Raw genomic sequence first — 19,920 nt, forward strand, 5'->3', positions numbered from 1 at the left:
ATGTTCTAATACTGAGATATAGCTGCTGTTGCTAGGTTAGTCTGTTTTGTTGCTATGGAGTGGATTGACAGCTTAGACTGATGATGTATCAAAGCTTCTTGCCAGTAGGAACAGTTAAAAGCAACACCCATGTCTCTATCACACTGCAGCATGACAATATCAATCTGAACCTCTATAATTGCAGTCTATGGGACCGTTGCTAGGGTGCCGTATCTGGTTGTTAGGGGTGTGGCTAGAAAGTTAAAAGCTCATCAGTTATTGGTAGTTTGGTAGTCTGAGTTAAATGAGCCCAGTTAGAAGTCTTTGCAACAGTCTGATGTAGAGTTATGAGCTCACAAAGTTTGACCCAATGTAAAGTCAAAGAGAGTCTTTTGCAGTGAAAGTCTATGGGACAGTTTCTAGGGTCCCAAAAGTGGTTGCTAGGGTGTGGCCAGAAAGTTAAAAAGCTCATCAGTTATTGGCAGTTAGGTAGTCTGAGTTAAATGAGCCCAGTTAGAAGCCTGTAGGACAGTCTGATGCAGAGTTATGAGGTCACAAAGTTTGGTCCAATGTTAAGTCAATGGGATTTTTCAGACGGTCCCGGGACGTTTTTTGGAAAACCAAAAGTCGGATCAGTCGGAAAAGATATAGCAACCCGAGTCAGACCAGTTTGGAGGTCTGGTGTGAGTTTGGTGGTCATAGCTTGAAAGCTCTAGGAGGAGATAGAGTTTAATTTTTAGTCTCAGAAGGAAAATAGGATAATAATAGTCTGGCTTGCTACACAAGCCAGCCTAATTAATAATAAGTTTAATAGGATAACAGTAGTCTGGCTTGCTACACAAGCCAGCCTAACTAGATTCTTAAAGTTTGAGAACAAACTTTGAGGCTGGCTTGTGAAAGCCTGACGGTAATAGTTTATTTAGTTTAAACAGTTTTTAAAACTATGAAAAGATAGATAGATAGATAGATAGATAGATAGATAGATAGATAGATAGATAGATAGATAGATAGATAGATAGATAGATGATAGATAGATAGATAGATAGATAGATAGATAGATAGATAGATAGATAGATAGATAGATAGATTAGCATGTTATTAGCATGATTCTAGTGTGAAATAGCATGTTATTAGCATGATTCTAGCATGAATTAGCATGTTACTAGCACGATTCTAGCATGAATTAGCATGTTACTAGCATGATTCTAGCATGAATTAGCATGTTGTTAGCACGATTCTAGCATGAATTATCATGTTACTAGCATGATTCTAGCATGAATTAGCATGTTGTTAGCACGATTCTAGCATGAATTAGCATGTTGTTAGCACGATTCTAGCATGAATTAGCATGTTACTAGCATGATTCTAGCATGAATTAGCATGTTACTAGCAAGATTCTAGCATGAATTAGCATGTTACTAGCATGATTCTAGCATAAATTAGCATGTTGTTAGCATGATTCTAGCATGAATTAGCATGTTACAAGCATGTTTCTAGCATGAATTAGCATGTTGTTAGCACGATTCTAGCATGAATTAGCATGTTACTAGCATGATTCTAGCATGAATTAGCATGATTCTAGCATAAATTAGCATGTAACTAGCATGATTCTAGCATGAATTAGCATGTGACTAGCATGATTCTAGCATGAATTAGCATGTAACTAGCATGAATTAGCATGTTAGCATGATGGATAGATAGATAGAGGTAGATAGATAGATAGATAGATAGATAGATAGATAGATAGATAGATAGATAGATAGATAGATAGATAGATAGATAGATAGATAGATAGATAGATATTTAGTGATAGATAGATAGATAGATAGATAGATAGATAGATAGATAGATAGATAGATAGATAGATAGATAGATAGATAGATAGATAGATAGATAGATAGATATTTAGTGATAGATAGATAGATAGATAGATAGATAGATAGATAGATAGATAGATAGATAGATAGATATTTAGTGATAGATAGATAGATAGATAGATAGATAGATAGATAGATAGATAGATAGATAGATAGATAGATAGATAGATAGATAGATTAGATAGATAGATAGATAGAGGATGATAGATAGATAGATAGATAGATAGATAGATAGATAGATAGATAGATAGATAGATAGATAGATAGAGATAGATAGATAGATAGATAGATAGATAGATAGATAGATAGATAGATAGAGGTAGATAGATAGATAGATGGTGTAAGAGCATGAGTCAAACAAGCCAACCCCCGCCTCTCTACGATGTTCTGATGCTGAGATATAGCTGCTGTTATATCGTTGCTAGGTTAGTCTGTTTTGTTGCTATGGAGTTGATTGACAGCTTAGACTGATGATGTATCAAAGCTTCTTGCCAGTATGAACAGTTAAAAACAACCCCCATGTCTCTATCACACTGCAGCATGACAATATCAGTCTGAACCTCTTTAATGGCAGTCTATGGGACAGTTGCTAGGGTGCAGTATCTGGTTGTTAGGGTGTGGCTAGAAAGTTAAAAGGCCATCAGTGATTGGCTGCTGGCTAGACTGAGTTAAATGAGCTCAGCCATTAGTCTGTAGGACAGTTTGATGCAGAGTTATGAGCTCACAAAGTTTGATCCCATGTAAAGTCAATGAGAGTCTTTTGCAATGGAAGTCTATGGGACGGTTTCTAGGGTCCAAAAGTGGTTGCTAGGGCGTGGCCTGAAAGTTTAAAGGTGATCAGTCATTGGCAGTTTGATAGTCTGAGTTAAATGAGCCCAGTTAGAAGTCTGTGTGACATTCTGATGCGGAGTTATGAAGTCCCAAAGTTTGATCCAATGTTACGTCTATGGGATTTTTCCGACGGTCCCGGGACGTTTTTCGGGAAACCGAAAGTCGGATCAGTCGGAAAGGATATAGCAACTCGAGTCAGAATAGTTCGGAGGTCTGACCCGAGTTTGATGGTCATAGCTTGAAAGGTCTAGGTGGAGATAGAGTTTAATTTTTAGTCTCAGAAGAAGAATAATAATATAAATAACTAGACAGTAAAGTTCGTCGAGACAAACTTTGAGGCTGGCTTGACAAAGCCTGTTGGTAATAGTTTGTTTAGTTTAAAAACAGTTTGAAAAAGTATAAGTAGCATGTTATTAGCATGATTCTAGCATGCATTAGCATGTTTCTAGCATGGATTAGCATGGATTAGCATGTTATTAGCATGAGTGTAGTACAAATTAGCATTTTATTAGCATGATTCTAGTATAAATTAGCATGTTTGAAAAAGTTTTTTTAAAGTTTGAAAAAGTATAAGTAGCATGTTATTAGCATGATTCTAGCATGCATTAGCATGTTTCTAGCATGGATTAGCATGGATTAGCATGTTATTAGCATGAGTGTAGTACAAATTAGCATTTTATTAGCATGATTTTAGTATAAATTAGCATGTTTGAAAAAGTTTTTTCAAAGTTTGAAAAAGTATAAGTAGCATGTTATTAGCATGATTCTAGCATGCATTAGCATGATTCTAGCATGGATTAGCATGTTATTAGCATGAGTGTAGTATAAATTAGCATTTTATTAGCATGATTCTAGTATAAATTAGCATGTTATTAGCATGCTTCTAGCATGAATTAGCATGTTACTAGCATGATTCTAGAATAAATTAGCATGTCACTAGCATGATTCTAGTATGAATTAGCATACTGCTAGCATGATTCTAGTATGAATTAGCAGGTTATTAGCATGATTTTAGCATGATTCTAGTATGAATTAGCATGTTACTAGAATGATTCTAGCATGAATTAGCATGTTACTCGCATGATTCTAGCATGAATTAGCATGTTATTAGCATGATTATAGTATGAATTAGCATGTTACTAGCATGATTCTAGCGTGAATTAGCATGTTATTAGCATGATTCTGGCATGCATTAGCATGTTACTAGCATGATTCTAGTATGGATTAGCATGTTATTAGCATGATTCTAGTATGAATTAGCATGTTACTAGCATGATTCTAGTATGAATTAGCATGTCACATAGCATGCTTAGGTGGTTGCTAGGGTATTCTGAGTGGTTGCTAAGTCGTTGCTAGGCAGTTGCTAGGGTGTCCTGAGTGGTTGCTAGGTGGTTGCTAAGATGTTGCTAGGCGGTTGCTAGGCTGTTGCTAGGTGGTTGCTATGGTGTTCTGAGTGGTTGCTAGGTGGTTGCTAAGGCGTTGCTAGGCGGTTGCTAGGGTGTTCTGAGTGGTTGCTAAGATGTTGCTAGGTGGTTGCTAGGGTGTTCTGAGTGGTTGCTAAGGTGTTGCTAGGCGGTTGCTAGGGTGTTCTAAGTGGTTGCTAGGTTGTTGCTAAGGTGTTGCTAGGTGGTTGCTAGGGTGTTCTGAGTGGTTGCTAGGTGGTTGCTAAAGTGTTGCTAGGTGGTTGCTAAGGAGTCCTAAGTGGTTGCTAAGCGGTTGCTAAGGTGTTGCTAGGTGGTTGCTAGGGTATTCTGAGTGGTTGCTAAGGCGTTGCTAGGCGGTTGCTAGGGTGTCCTGAGTGGTTGCTAGGTGGTTGCTAAGGTGTTGCTAGGTGGTTGCTAGGGTGTCCTGAGTGGTTGCTTGGTGGTTGCTAAGGCGTTGCTAGGCGGTTGCTAGGGTGTTCTGACTGGTTGCTAGGTGGTTGCTAAGGTGTTGCTAGGCGGTTGCTAAGGTGTCCCAAGTGGTTGCTTGGTGGTTGCTAAGGTGTTGCTAGGTGGTTGCTAAGGTATTCTGAGTGGTTGCTAAGGCGTTGCTAGGTGGTTGCTAGGGTGTCCTGAGTGGTCACTAGGCCCTTATTAAGGCATTACTAGGCCGTTGCTAGGTGGTTGCTAGGCGATTGCTAGGGTAATTTGGATGGTTGCTAGGCAGTTGCTAGGGTACCCTGGTTGGTTACTAGGCAAGCCTCACATACATGCCTGATAAAACATTTATACTTAGTAAGCATTTCTAGCAAGTTACAGTACTTGGCTAGTCAATATTAGCATGTAGCTAATCACTGCTAGCATGTGTAGCATTTAGGAAGTTCCGTTTGCTAGCATGAGTCAAACGAGCCAATCTCTAAGTCTCTACGATGTTCTGATGCTGAGATATAGCTGTTGATGAATGGTTGCTAGGGTACTCTGTTTTGTTGCTATGGGCGAGGTTACAGAGTGCACTTGATTGTGGTTTGCTGTCTAAGTCAAATGATCCAACCCCCATGTCTCTATGACACTGCTATGCAAAGATATGCATCTTGGCCTATTTTAATGGAAGTCTATGGAATCAATTTGGGGGCGTGGCTTGTGAGCTTCATTATCATATTGAGATGCTCATTGGTTGTCTGAGTCAGATGAGCCATCCCCCAAGTCAATAGGACACTGCTAAGCAAAGGTATGCATGTAGGCCAGTTATTAACATGAGTTAGTATGAATGAGTTGAATGAATGAGTTAGTATTATTAGTATGAATTAGCATGTTACTAGCATGATTCTTGTACAAATTAGCATGTCATTAGCATGTTTCCAGTATGAGTTAGCATGTCATTAGCATGATTAGCATATGAGTAGCATGTTGCTAGCATGATTGGCATGTCATTAGCATGTTAGAATTATAAGCATTTGAAAGCACAGCTAATTACAGTCTATAGGACAGTTGCTAGGGTGCAGTATGTGGTAGTTAGGGGTGTGGCTAGAAAGTTAAAAGGCCATCAGTGATTGGCTGCTGGCAAGACTGAGTTAAATGAGCTTAGCCATTAGTCTGTATGACAGTCTGATGCAGAGTTATGAGCTCACAAAGTTTGATCCCATGTTAAGTCAATGAGAGTCTTTTGAATGGAAGTCTACGGGACAGTTGCTAGGGTGCAGTATGTGGTAGTTAGGGGTGTGGCTAGAAAGTTAAAAGCTCATCAGTTATTGGCAGTTTGGTAGTCTGAGTTAAATGAGCTCAGCCATTAGTCTGTATGACAGTCTGATGCAGAGTTATGAGCTCACAAAGTTTGATCCCATGTAAAGTCAATGAGAGTCTTTTGTAATGGAAGTCTACGGGACAGTTGCTAGGGTGCAGTATGTGGTAGTTAGGGGTGTGGCTAGAAAGTTAAAAGCTCACCAGTTATTGGCAGTTTGGTAGTCGTAGTTAAATGAGCTCAGCCATTAGTCTGTAGGACAGTCTGATCCAGAGTTATGAGCTCACAAAGTTTGATCCCATGTTAAGTCAATGAGAGTCTTTTGAATGGAAGTCTATGGGACAGTTTCTAGGGTCCAAAAGTGGTTGCTAGGGCGTGGCTAGAAAGTTTAAAGGTGATCAGTCATTGGCAGTTTGATAGTCTGAGTTAAATGAGCCCAGTTAGAGTTCTGTGCGACAGTCTGACGCAGAGTTACGAGGTCACAAAGTTTGGTCCAATGTTAAGTCTATGGGATTTTTCCGACAGTCCCGGGACGTTTTTCGGAAAACCGAAAGTTGGATCAGTCTGAGGAGATATGGCATACCGAGTCAGACCAGTTTGGAGGTCTGGTGTGAGTTTGGTGGTAATAGCTTGAAAGTTCAAGGAGTAGATAGAGTTTGAATTTTAGTCTCAGAAGAAGAATAATAATAAAATTAATAATAATAAGTTTAAATAGTAGAACAGTAGTCTGGCTTTGACAAGCCAGCCTAATAATAATAACTAGATTCTTAAAGTTTGAGAACAAACTTTGAGGCTGGCTTGTGAAAGCCTGACGGTAATAGTTTATTTAAACAGTTTTAAAAAGTATGAAAAGATAGATAGATAGATAGATAGATAGATAGATAGATAGATAGATAGATAGATAGATAGATAGATAGATAGATGTTGTTAGCATGATTCTAGCATGAATTAGCATAATGTTAGCATGATTCTAGCATGAATTAGCATGTTGTTAGCATGATTCTAGCATGAATTAGCATGTTGTTAGCATGATTCTAGCATGATTTAGCATGTTATTAGCATGATTCTAGGATGATTTAGCATGTTGTTAGCACGATTCTAGCATGAATTAGCATGTTACTAGCATGATTCTAGCATGAATTAGCATGTTGTTAACATAATTCTAGCATGAATTAGCATGTTACTAGCATGATTCTAGTATGAATTAGCATGTTACTAGCACGATTCTAGCATGAATTAGCATGTTACTAGCATGATTCTAGCATGAGTTAGCATGTACCTAGCATGATTTTAACATGAATTAGCATGTTACTAGCATGATTTTAGCTTGTTGTTAGCATGATTCTAGCATGAATTAGCATGTTGTTAGCATGATTCTAACAAGAATTGGCATGTTACTAGCATGATTCTAGCATGAATTAGCATGTTCTTAGCATGATTCTAGCATGAATTAGCATTTGACTAGCATGATTCTAGCATGAATTAGCATGTTGTTAGCATGATTCTAGCATGAATTAGCATGTTGTTAGCATGATTCTAGCATGATTTAGCATGTTATTAGCATGATTCTAGCATGATTTAGCATGTTGTTAGCACGATTCTAGCATGAATTAGCATGTTACTAGCATGATTCTAGCATGAATTAGCATGTTGTTAACATAATTCTAGCATGAATTAGCATGTTACTAGCATGATTCTAGTATGAATTAGCATGTTACTAGCACGATTCTAGCATGAATTAGCATGTTACTAGCATGATTCTAACATGAGTTAGCATGTACCTAGCATGATTTTAACATGAATTAGCATGTTACTAGCATGATTTTAGCATGTTGTTAGCATGATTCTAGCATGAATTAGCATGTTGTTAGCATGATTCTAACAAGAATTGGCATGTTACTAGCATGATTCTAGCATGAATTAGCATGTTCTTAGCATGATTCTAGCATGAATTAGCATTTGACTAGCATGATTCTAGCATGAATTAGCATGTTGTTAGCATGATTCTAGCATGAATTAGCATGTTGTTAGCATGATTCTAGCATGAATTAGCATGTTGTTAGCATGATTCTAGCATGAATTAGCATGTTACTAGCATGATTCTAGCATGAATTAGCATGTTGTTAGCATGCTTCTAGCATGAATTAGCATGTTACTAGCATGATTCTAGCATGAATTAGCATGTTGTTAGCATGATTCTAACAAGAATTAGCATGTTACTAGCATGATTCTAGCATGAATTAGCATGTTGTTAGCATGATTCTAGCATGAATTAGCATTTGACTAGCATGATTCTAGCATGAATTAGCATGTGACTAGCATGATTCTAGCATGAATTAGCATGTAACTAGCATGATTCTAGCATGAATTAGCATGTCCTTAGCATGATGGATGGATAGATAGATAGATAGATAGATAGATAGATAGATAGATAGATAGATAGATAGATAGATAGATAGATAGATAGATAGATAGATAGATAGATAGATAGATGGTGTATGAGCATGAGTCAAACAAGCCAACCCCCGCTTCTCTACGATGTTCTGATGCTGAGATATAGCTGCTGTTATATCGTTGCTAGGTTAGTCTGTTTTGTTGCTATGGAGTTGATTGACAGCTTAGACTGATGATGTATCAAAGCTTCTTGCCAGTATGAACAGTTAAAAACAACCCCCATGTCTCTATCACACTGCAGCATGACAATATCAGTCTGAACCTCTTTAATGGCAGTCTATGGGACAGTTGCTAGGGAGCAGTATCTGGTTGTTAGGGTGTGGCTAGAAAGTTAAAAGGCCATCAGTGATTGGCTGCTGGCTTGACTGAGTTAAATGAGCTCAGCCATTAGTCTGTAGGACAGTTTGATGCAGAGTTATGAGCTCACAAAGTTTGATCCCATGTTAAGTCAATGAGAGTCTTTTGCAATGGAAGTCTATGGGACGGTTTCTAGGGTCCAAAAGTGGTTGCTAGGGCGTGGCCAGAAAGTTTAAAGGTGATCAGTCATTGGCAGTTTGATAGTCTGAGTTAAATGAGCCCAGTTAGAAGTCTGTGTGACATTCTGATGCGGAGTTATGAGGTCACAAAGTTTGATCCAATGTTACGTCTATGGGATTTTTCCGACGGTCCCGGGACGTTTTTCGGGAAACCGAAAGTCGGATCAGTCGGAAAGGATATAGCAACTCGAGTCAGAATAGTTCGGAGGTCTGACCCAAGTTTGATGGTCATAGCTTGAATGGCCTAGGAGGAGATAGAGTTTAATTTTTAGTCTCAGAAGAAGAATAATATAGAAAAATAATAATAAGTTTAATAGGATAACAGTAGTCTGGCTTGCTACACAAGCCAGCCTAATAATAATAAGTTTAATAGGATAACAGTAGTCTGGCTTGCTACACAAGCCAGCCTAATAATAATAAGTTTAATAGGATAACAGTAGTCTGGCTTGCTACACAAGCCAGCCTAATAAAACGAACTTAATGGCAGCCATAGGATGACATCATGTCCCTGTCTTATCAGCGATTCAACACCGCTATCAGCTCTTGCACGTAATGTTAAATCATTAGAGGTGCTTGTTTAAACACTGCAGGCCAAAGTGCGGCACAAATGATGGACGTTTGGAGGGAATTGATATTTTTTATTCAGGAAGGACGCATTAAATTGATGTTATAATACTAGTATATTACAAATGATTCTCGTTTTAAATCAATGCTGTGTTTTTAAATATATGGATTATAAATGAATCACCGTGCCCACAAAAATATTCCTTCAACTACATTAATAATAATAATAATATTAATAAATGTTTCTTGTGTTGAAAATCAATTAAAAATAATAATAATGTGTCACTGAAGCCATGCATTTAAGATTGTATTTAAAATTGTACAAATATTTGATAGTTTTACAGTTTTGACTGTATTATGATCAAATAAATCCAGCCTTAATGAACTTAACACATTTAAAGTTAAACTAAAGGCATTTAAAAATGACTTCAACTCTTACTGACCACAAAACTTTGAAGATTACAGTGTGGAAGAAAAATCTTTTTTTACTGCTCTTAAATGCTTATTAAATATCATATACACATTTTTTTGGACTTAAAAGTGGACGATAACTGCACATCCTAGACTTAGAAGTCATAGTCTTGAGGATATTACTGGAATGTGCAAAACCAACTCTAGTGTTATCAAAACTCTAGTAAGAGAAAAACCTTTATTTAATCTAAATTAGAATTTAGTTTTTTGAAAGATTATGGGTGAAAATTATATTTTATAATTAGTTGGAAGGGAAAGTCATACTAGCAGTATATGTGGTCAAGGCAATGGAGATATTTTCAACAGGAAAATTGTCATTATTTGTGCAGTACGATCAAGACATTTCCATAAGGAAAATTGAGGTCATTTGTGCAAAGTGTTCAAGACATTTTCAGAGTGAAAATGGAGATTAGTCGAGGGCAGTCATTAAGTAATTCTCGGAAGGAAAATTGAGATCAGGCGACATGATGGCTCAGTGGTTAGCACTGTCACCTCACAGCAAGAAGGTTGCTGGTTTGAGTCCCGGCTGGGTCAGTTGGCATTTCTGTGTTGAGTTTGCATGTTCTCACCGTGTTGGCATGGGTTTCCTCCGGGTGATTTGGGGAATTAGATGAACTAAATTGGCCGTAGTGTATGAGTGTGCAAGTGAGAGTGTATAGGTGTTTCCCAGTACTGGGTTGCAGCTGGAAGGGCATCCACTGCTTAAAACATATGGTGGATAAGTTCATTCCGCTGTGGCTACCTCTGATGAACAATGGGACTAAGTCGAAGCAAAATGAATGAATGAAATTGAGATCAATAGTGAAGACAGCACAGTTTATTTGCAGGAGGGAATTTAAAATGGTGTGGGTATTAAAAAGGAAAGGGCTCCACCTGAATGATCGGATCTGTTGAAGACCTCCAGCAGATCATATGTTGCCGGAAACAAATCCACAGAGAAAACAAATAGACAAAAAATTGCTTTGCTACTTATTCTAACTACTTTAATTTAAAGTCGGCTGAAACAGCACAATTTTTTAGTTTTTTTGTGAGACAGCTGAAGTGTTTTATGTCTAATCAACTTTGAATTGTAAAAAAAATAAAAATTAAGTTAACTTGATCGATTTGCGTTGGGGTGACATGAAGTGATTGTGTGGAACTTAACATTTTCAACATTTTATTATAGGGAAGTTCTAATCCTAGAGCAAGCTCACTAATTAAAATACATTGATGTTTTATCAAATAAAAAAACAAATATATGGGTAAAAATGCTTGCAAGATAAAGAGAAATTAATTAAGTCTAGTGATTTATCGCAAACGACAGAAAGGAGGTTGTATGAGACGTGTGTAAGCAGACAGTGAATTGTTGGATGAAGAAGGAAAGAAGGATTATGCAGAAAAAACTGGCATGTAGAAATGAGTGACTAATTAGGAAATGTGATAAGTCTTTGGAGCGACACGGTGGCTCAGTGGGTAGCACTGTCGCCTCACAGCAAGAAGGTTGCTGGTTTGAGTCCCGACTGAGTCTGTTGGTATTTCTGTGTGGAGTTTGCATGTTCTTCCCATGTGGGGTGGGTTTCCTCCGGGTGCTCCGGTTTCCCCCACAGTCGAAAGACATGTGCTATAGGTGAACTGTATAAACTAAATTGGCCGTAGTGTATGTGTGTTTCCCAGGGTGTTTTCCAGTACTGGGTTGCAGCTGGAAGGGCGTTTACTGTGTAAAATATATGCTGGATAAGTTGACGGTTCATTCTGCTGTGGCGACCCCTGACGAATAAAGTTACTAAGCCGAAAGAAAATGAATGAATGATAAGTCTTGGTAGAATGAATGAAACAAACGAGCAAATGTGGTAAACAGCTTGGCTACGAAGCTCTCCCCTTATGGGTGTTTTTAAAACTCAGTGAAAGAAAATCATCAATCTAGCCTGTGTTTCTGACTGGAAAGTTACAACAACCTTAACAGGCTACAAACAGACACAGAAACTTGCAGTGGCATTTTGGGAAACTTGGGAAGCTATTGTTTTGCATTTGCATTTGACTGCAGTGAAACAGCTGATTTTATCTCGTGACTGGCCGACACCATGACTCTGGTTTAAACTGTACAAGGACAAAGAAATTTGTAAGTTCTGTCCGTGCAAAAGAATAACCTCTTTCTTAGATTGATTTTAATTGTAAATAAGTAACACAAATTCAAAGATTAATCTGATGTAAGCAGGTAACCCCAGACAGATATAAAACCATTGCTGAAATTTTTAAGCCATGGCCAAAATTAAGTAAATGGATAAGTGAGAAATGTGAAATAACTAACTCTGAAGAAAGACAGGTAGCATCTTGAGTGTCTTAATTCACCATAAAGATGGAGGCCTTAGTGTAGAAGATGTGATGTATTACAATATTTAGTTAATTTCCTTGTCTTGAGTGGAACAAAAAGGTAAGCGGGAGAAAGCCCTCCATTACTCTGCAGTGACCTGTGTTTCTGCATAACTGTCTGACCTTCTCTTATAAGAGAATAAAATCATCTTTAAATATAATTTTATTTGTTTGTCTCAATCTTGAAATTGCCAAATCAACAGTAAAGTGTTAAAAAATTGGCAAACCAGTAAAAACTTGCCTCTACTAAGATCTCTCGGTTGATCAGCACACAGTTCTCATCAGGAAAGGTGTCGCAGAGGTGTTCAAAGACAGCCATACTCTCCCTGAAATCACATTTTAAGCACTTAATTCTACAATTTGGGGTGCAAATTAAATATGAGCAGAAAACATTGCAGTACTGGTTTAACAAACACATGTGGTGTGGATCAGAAAGCATTACCTGCTGATCACAGCCCAGGTTTTCTTCAGCCGGTAGACAGCATTTGACTGAAGAGCAGACAGGATGGCTCTTAGAGAGGAGAAGTTTCTGAGCTGATGGCACTCCTGTAATGTTGTAAATAAAATAACAAATCAGTGTAAAATAATCATAATAAAAAGACTTGGGCTTATGATTTTTTTGCATGCACAAACATTCGGATACATGCACAATCGAATGATTCATCTTTGTCCTTACATTTGTTCTCCAAAATTTATAAGTGATTACATTTCTGCATCTTTAAACTAAAGGTTGGTGGTACACACATGTCGCCATCTGTTTTTGTTGTTCCGTCTCCAGCGTTTCTGTTCAGACTGTTAATCAACGTCAGGTTCAGTGCTGACACTTTGTGGACAAAAAGACTGAAATGATATGTGCAAGCTGAGTGTGCGATTAGATTTTTCTAGATTTTTTTTTTCAACTATTGCTGTTCATCTTCAATTTAATGCTACATCCCAATTTGTATACTATCCATCCTAAATAGTATATGAAAATAGAATTACTATACTATATCTTAAACAGTAGTATGTACTAGCAATACCTCTACTGTCACTATTATACTATGGAAAGAGTAGGCCAATGGTTCCTGGATGGTCTACTATTTCTGATAGAAATTCAGACGGTAGACCCGCCCATAGTCTAACCGCTAATATTATCCACTAGCTCAGGGGTCACCAAACTTGTTACAGGAGGGCCGGTGTCCTGCAGATTTTGGCTTCAACCCTAATCAAACACACCTGAACAAGCTAATCAAGGTCTTACTAGGTATACTTAAAACATCCAGGCAGGTGTGTTGTAGTTGGAGCTAAACCCTACAGGGACACCGGCCCTTCAGGACTGAGATTGGTGACCCCTGCACTAGCTTAACACAGTTTACCAGTATTATGGTAGTTCTGTGATATTCTGGCTCCAAAATACTGGCAGTGCCACTGTAGTTAAATGGTAGTATCATCATTAACCGTTCTACAATAGTTAATGTTGCATGTGGAAAAGTCCCTAAAATGCTCACACATTTGAGCCGGCTCATAAACAATACAACACAATTTTTGATGTGTATATACAACTTATTATATGTATATACGACAATATATATTATAAACTTTATTTTATTTTCATTTTATCAGTCTGTGGAGCCTTTTAAAGCATGGTTTAAACTTAATGTGTTCGCTTGAGTGCACACGGCGAATGTGACGTCATTGTGGTGTTTGCGGAAGTTCGCTTTTGGCGTGCACGACATGATTTCGGCTGGCAAAGTGCACATAATTTTTTGAGACCCGAGCGAACATTTCACTGCCGTTTTTTATTTGATTTGAATATGAATCGCTTTGAAGAGATTCTGTCTGAACTGGTAGGCCTTTATGATTCGTCCATGCGTGATCATAGGGATAACCAGATGGCCAATAAATATTGGCTTGTAACTGCAACAGTGGGAAAGGGGGAAGCGTTTGTTAAAAAGTTTGGAAAAACCTGAGGGATAAGTTTGTTAAAAACAAAAAGAGAGGCCATGGCAGAAGGGGAGGCCCAGATAGTTTTTATAAACAATTAAATAATATGTTTTTCCACCATTTATAGGTTTTATACTGATGTATACATTACAATTTTGAATTTAAAACTATTTAATAGTTACAAAACTAAAAGTAACAAATTATTTCTTTATTTGAACCTATCAGTTTACAATATACTGATGGCCTGTTTTTCTATTCTATATTGGTGATAATGGTCAGGAATGTTGGACCATTATTGCCTTTTTAGCATATAAGGAAGACACAAACTAGCCAGACAGTAATGTGTCAATTGTGGAGTGGGCTTAATAAAAAAACGTCAGTATTTTGTAGTAAGTATACCTTTTTTGCTTTTATTATTTCCATAATTAAAATATATATTTGTACAGCAACCCATGTTCTGTTGTCATTAATATTTTATTAAACTATAATAGAACTGTTCGAGACATGAACAAAAGCAAGTGATGCATTAAGTTTGATTTTAAAAAAAAAATCTTGAATGGTTATTTAAATCTTTATAATCATTAAAATTATTTATAAAAATACTTAAGTTTAAAAATCGTCAATAATATTAATGATATGACGAAGTTCCGTAAACTTCCTACTTCTGTGTTTATCCGTCTGATTTTGCGGTCAGTTTCCTTTGAGCGCCCCCTGTTATTTTAAAGAATATCACAACGGTGAACGAGTCAAGTACAACAGCCTTGTCTATTTCGTGAGGTGCACATGCAGTCATCGGAGGTCCGCGACACGGTGCCAGGTGAAAGTATAAATCAGGCTACAGGCAGCAAAACTGTGTAAAATTTTAAAAAGATCAATAATAAGGGAATCATGAATTAAATTGAAGTATTATTCCATAAAATATAGTATTTCTGACAGCTGACTTCATATTACAAATGTGAATTATTAATTAATACAGTACAGCGATACAACTTGGTAGCTTGATACTTCCGCTGGGATAGTATCGCGACATGAATTTATGTTATCGTATTAGCCCTATTGCCCACAATAGACTGTGTGTTAAATGAGAATTTGATTAGAACTACAAATGCGGGTAAAACGTTTTAAACTACAAATATGGCAGATGCATAAGACCAAACATCAAGTAGTGAGGCTTTGGTAAAAATGTTTGCATGACTGATAATTAATATCTAATTCATATTTTCTGTATTATATTTTTAATGTGCTTGGACATTAACCACTAAATGCACAATTATCTAAAGACCTGAGGAAATATCTCTGCATGAAAGACTCGTGAACGGCAGATTAACCTGCTACTGCTTCTTCGATAAGGTAGGAAATTAAATATGAAAGAAATGTGGAAAATCAATATGATTTACAGGGCATGTAAGCAACGTAACGGTTTGTTCATAAGAAAGTAGTGTATGCCAAAGCTTGCATACTCATCTGTTACTCAATCTTTCTTCACAAAAGTGTGCAGGGCGTAGTACAAGTAGGCGAATTGGGACGCAACATTAAAGTGCATTGCACATATTAATATATAGTACTGGTAACAAAGTTTATGTCACAAGTTCATGTATGCTACTCTAGTACATGCTTAAAAACTGATTATGTGCTTAATTATGTGTTCACAAAACAATATTCGCCTATATTGATTCATCTTCATACACACCTGAGCCACAGAGATCCACTTCTCGATAATCTTTGCTCTGTATGTAGGGCTGCTGCGATGGCATGGCGGGGATCCAGGAGGGGAGGTGGCAGGAGGACACAACAGCGAGGTGATAACGCAGTTAGTGACCACATTAAACTGAGCAATGGTGGCACGGACTGTGGACACTAGATTCTGGTTTTCCTTCTTGTCCCTTTGAGACCAAATGCAGCCAAGGCAGTGAAATGGGACCACTTTGCTGAAAAGTTCCTGAGGAAGAAATAAAAACAGACAAATGAATGCAGGCATTTAATTAAAACTAGCTTGATTGTGTAAATCTTGACACCTACTGCGTCTAATATTGTAAGCTGCTCGGCAATGTCCTGTGCAGGGAAGTCCAGTACATCACCAATTTCTTGTACTTCCTGTCCGTCCAAGTTGTCTTCAGTTGCAGGATTCTCAACAGCAGAGGCACTGACTTCTGCTGATGTACATATTTGCTTGTCTGTTGATTCATAAGGAGTATTTAGAGCTGTTTGTGTGTGTAAAAGCTGAACAAGACATATTTATTGCTTGGTGTTTGTGACTCTGGACCACATAACCTTGTGCTGCATAAACATATTATAAATATATTATATGGGTCAAAATTATTGTTTTTTTTTTCAGCTAAAAATCATTAGAATATTAAGATCATGCTCCATAAAGATAATTTGTAAATTTATTAAGATCATGCTCCATAAAGATATTTTGTAAATTTACTACAGTCTCATTTATTTTTAGATTAGTAATGTGCATTAGGCACGTAATTTAGGCAATTTTAAAGGTGATTTTCTCAGTGTTTAGATTGAACATATTTTGAAATAGTTGTATCTTTACAAAATATTGTCCCATCCTAAAAAAAATATATGTCAATGGAAAGTTTTTATTCAGATTTAAAGGAACACTCCACTTTTTTTCTGCAGTTACATCATGTTCTAAGATGAAAAATGGAAAGCTATTTTCTAGGCCAATATAGCTTGGAACTTCTTTCATTCTGGCATAATAATCAAGGAATTTTGCTGCTGCCTCATGACTGCAGCAGTATCGATATTATTACGCAGCACCTGAAAATAGTCCCCAGCTAAGTAACATTCATTAATTTTTCTTCCACCTAAGTCTCTTATTTATCGCAGGTCACAACAGCGGAATGAACGACCAACTATTCCAGCTTATGTTTAAAGTGAACGCCCTTCCAGCCGCAACCCAGTACTAGGAAACACACATGCACTCATACACTACGGCCAATTTTGTTTACCCAATTCCCTTATACCGCATGTCTTTGGACTGTGGGGGAAACCAGTGCACCCGGAGTAAACCCACATGAACATAGGACTCGAACCAGCAACCTTCTTGCTGTGAGGCGACAGTGCTAACCACTAAGTCACCATGCCACCCAGCTAGGTAACAGCGCTGTGTAGTGATAATTGGATTTATCATAAACACTAACATTGATATTTTGGTATTAATATTAATATTGATATTTTAGCCTCACACGAGGGCACCAATTAATGTAGCGATATTTCAATTTATCACAAAATTTTGGTATTGATATTTATTTAGATATTTTAGCCTCTCGAAGGGCACCAAATAATGAAGAAATAACAGATAAATAACTCCTATTAAGTGAGGCACCAGACACTTTGACTGTCAAAATACATTGGATTTATCACAGCTGCATAATATCATTGTTGAGTATTTCTTTAAAGCAGACGTGCCCAAACTCAGTCCTGGAGGGCCGGTGTCCTGCATATTTTAGTTCCAACCCCAATTAAGCACACCTGAACCAGCTAATTAAGCTTTTTCTAGGTAATGCTACAACCAAAAAGTTTGAGCTAAACTATGCAGGACACCGGCCCTCCAGGACTGAGTTTGGACTACCCTGCTTTAAGGAGACGTACTGTATAAATCCAATTTTTTTTTTTAATGTACACTTATGACTGGTTTTAAGGTCTAGGATCACACTTGGTAAGACTTGCCTTCAGTCTGAAACTTTCTAAGAAGAGCATCGGCTTGGTTAACCAGACGTCTGCAACAGAGGCGATGACGCAGATGAACGCAGAGCAGCCGAAGAGCCTGGTGATCCGGAGAGTCCCGAAGGTCCTCGTGAAACTCGTCTAACCAGAGTCTGATCAGACGAGGTAGAGAGCTGCACACACACACACACACACACACACACACACATTGTTAGCGCTTCATTGTTCTGTCCTAATTAAACAAGCTCTTGGAATTAAGATGAATAACAGCTCTTGGAATTATTATGAATCAATTAGGTTGAGTTAGCAGATACAAAACTATATTAGTAGAAGATGAGGATTGGATTGTGCATCAATTTACATACTATAATATGGCTTTCTAAAATGCTTAATATTAATCGGCCAGTTGCAGCAACCCAGCACTGGTTGGGAAAGCATTTATCCATTAATATTATCATTGAAGGTTTTTCTTAAAGCATTGCTAACCATTAACCAAACCATCCAGCTGTAAGGTGATTTACCCACTATGTACTTTGATTTGACGTTAGATTGACCTGATTTTCATTATTTCTGCTAGAAAATTCTTCGATTTTAAAAATAAGGTAACAAATTATATAAAATCAATGAACAGGTCTGTCTAAAAGGTTTATCTGTCATTGTTAAAAACCCGTTTCCTATGGAGAAAATATACATCTAGATTTTACTTTCAGTAAAACTAATAAGTTTTAGTCAATGACCCTCAATGGACAAACATGTATAATGCTAATATACCGGCATTTCTGATTTTACATAATAGACATTAATGGAGCCAGTGATAGCCTGTGCCTCAGTTAACAATAATACTAACTGCAAATTGAATTCAGTCTAGCAAATTACTGATTAAGTGTTTGTCTTGTTGCTAGAATGATTGTTTTGTAATGGATTATAAAACATTCATTCATTTTCCTTTGGCTTAGTCTCTATTTAATAGGTCGCCACAGCGGAATGAACCGAAAACTATTTCAGCATATGTTTTACGCAGCGAATGCCCTTCCAGCCACAACCCAATACTAGGAAACACCCATACTCTGTCACATTCACACACACACTTACACGACTGACAATTTAGTTCTTTGAATTCACCTATAGGGCACATCTTTCTTAAGCACCGGAGCACCCGAAGGAAACCCACATTAACATGGGGAAAACATGCAAACTCCACACAGAAATGCCAACGGACCCAACGTGACTCGAATTAGCAACCTTCTTGCTTTGAGGCGACAGTTCTAACCACTGATCCACCGTGCCGGCCCTTATTTTATACAAAGTGCATAATCTTCTAACAAATTACAACTCTTAAAATATGTTGGTTTCTAAAGTCGTATATAGACAAAACCCAAATTATAATTTACAAATAACAACCCAGTGGTTTGGTTTGTCCACATTTAGCTTAAACTTGGATTAAAACAACCCAAACTGATGAATAACGTGAAATAAAAAAGTAACTTATTGACTTGTCTAGCCTCAAAACTACTTTCTAAGAACAATTTTATTTGTGAAATCTTCGTGTTTATTTAATCTTTATACTTATCGAGCTTTTATAATGCAGATTGTGACAAAGCAGCTTAACATAGAAGTTCTAGTAAATTGAAACTATGTCAGTCCAGTTTTCAGAGTTGAAGTTCAGTTTAGTTCAGTTCAGTGTGGTTTAATTTTCACTGCTGAAAGTCCAAATACTGAAGAGCAAATCCATTGATGCGTAATGAGCTTAATGAGCTAGCTTATGCAATGTTTCAACTCAGGACGCACTGTATCTCAGTCTTGATCAATTATTAATTTGCTTTGATAGATACAGTTGAAGACTAAGCCATCCTTTTAAATTTAAAAACTTTTTCAAATATTTCCCCAGTGCTAGAAAAATAATAATTGTAATAGTAATAGTTTTAATACCTAATGTCTAATCGCTTTATTTGCCATTATGACAATACATAATATTCAACTAGTTATTTTGCAAGACACTAATATTCAGCTTAAAGTGCATTTTATAGGCTTAACTAGGTTAATTAGGCAAGTTATTTGAAAATAGTAGTTTGTTCTGTAGGGAATAAAATACTTAA

General features: G+C 37.2%; 1 protein-coding gene across 50 annotated transcripts in view; it reads right to left on the minus strand.

Annotated features, from left to right (window-relative positions):
• Positions 1-19,920, minus strand: part of rgl3a (ral guanine nucleotide dissociation stimulator-like 3a) — a 120,975-nt gene that overhangs the window by 85,293 nt on the left and 15,762 nt on the right. For all 50 annotated transcript variants that reach the window (XR_015493178.1, XR_015493183.1, XR_015493184.1 and 47 more), the window contains 5 exons: positions 17,828-17,997; positions 16,163-16,317; positions 15,834-16,082; positions 12,663-12,766; positions 12,462-12,546 (listed from right to left, as the gene is read on the minus strand). Coding sequence is in view for 39 of the 50 variants with exons in the window: in XM_087256528.1 (XP_087112654.1) it covers positions 12,462-12,546; positions 12,663-12,766; positions 15,834-16,082; positions 16,163-16,317; positions 17,828-17,997 (763 nt within the window). In the remaining 11 variants the exon portion in view is untranslated. The remainder of the gene's footprint in view (positions 1-12,461; positions 12,547-12,662; positions 12,767-15,833; positions 16,083-16,162; positions 16,318-17,827; positions 17,998-19,920) is intronic.

This window comes from Danio rerio, chromosome 6 (genome assembly GCF_052040795.2).
Source record: "Danio rerio strain M-AB ecotype USA chromosome 6, GRCz13ab, whole genome shotgun sequence".
NCBI lineage: Eukaryota > Metazoa > Chordata > Actinopteri > Cypriniformes > Danionidae > Danio > Danio rerio.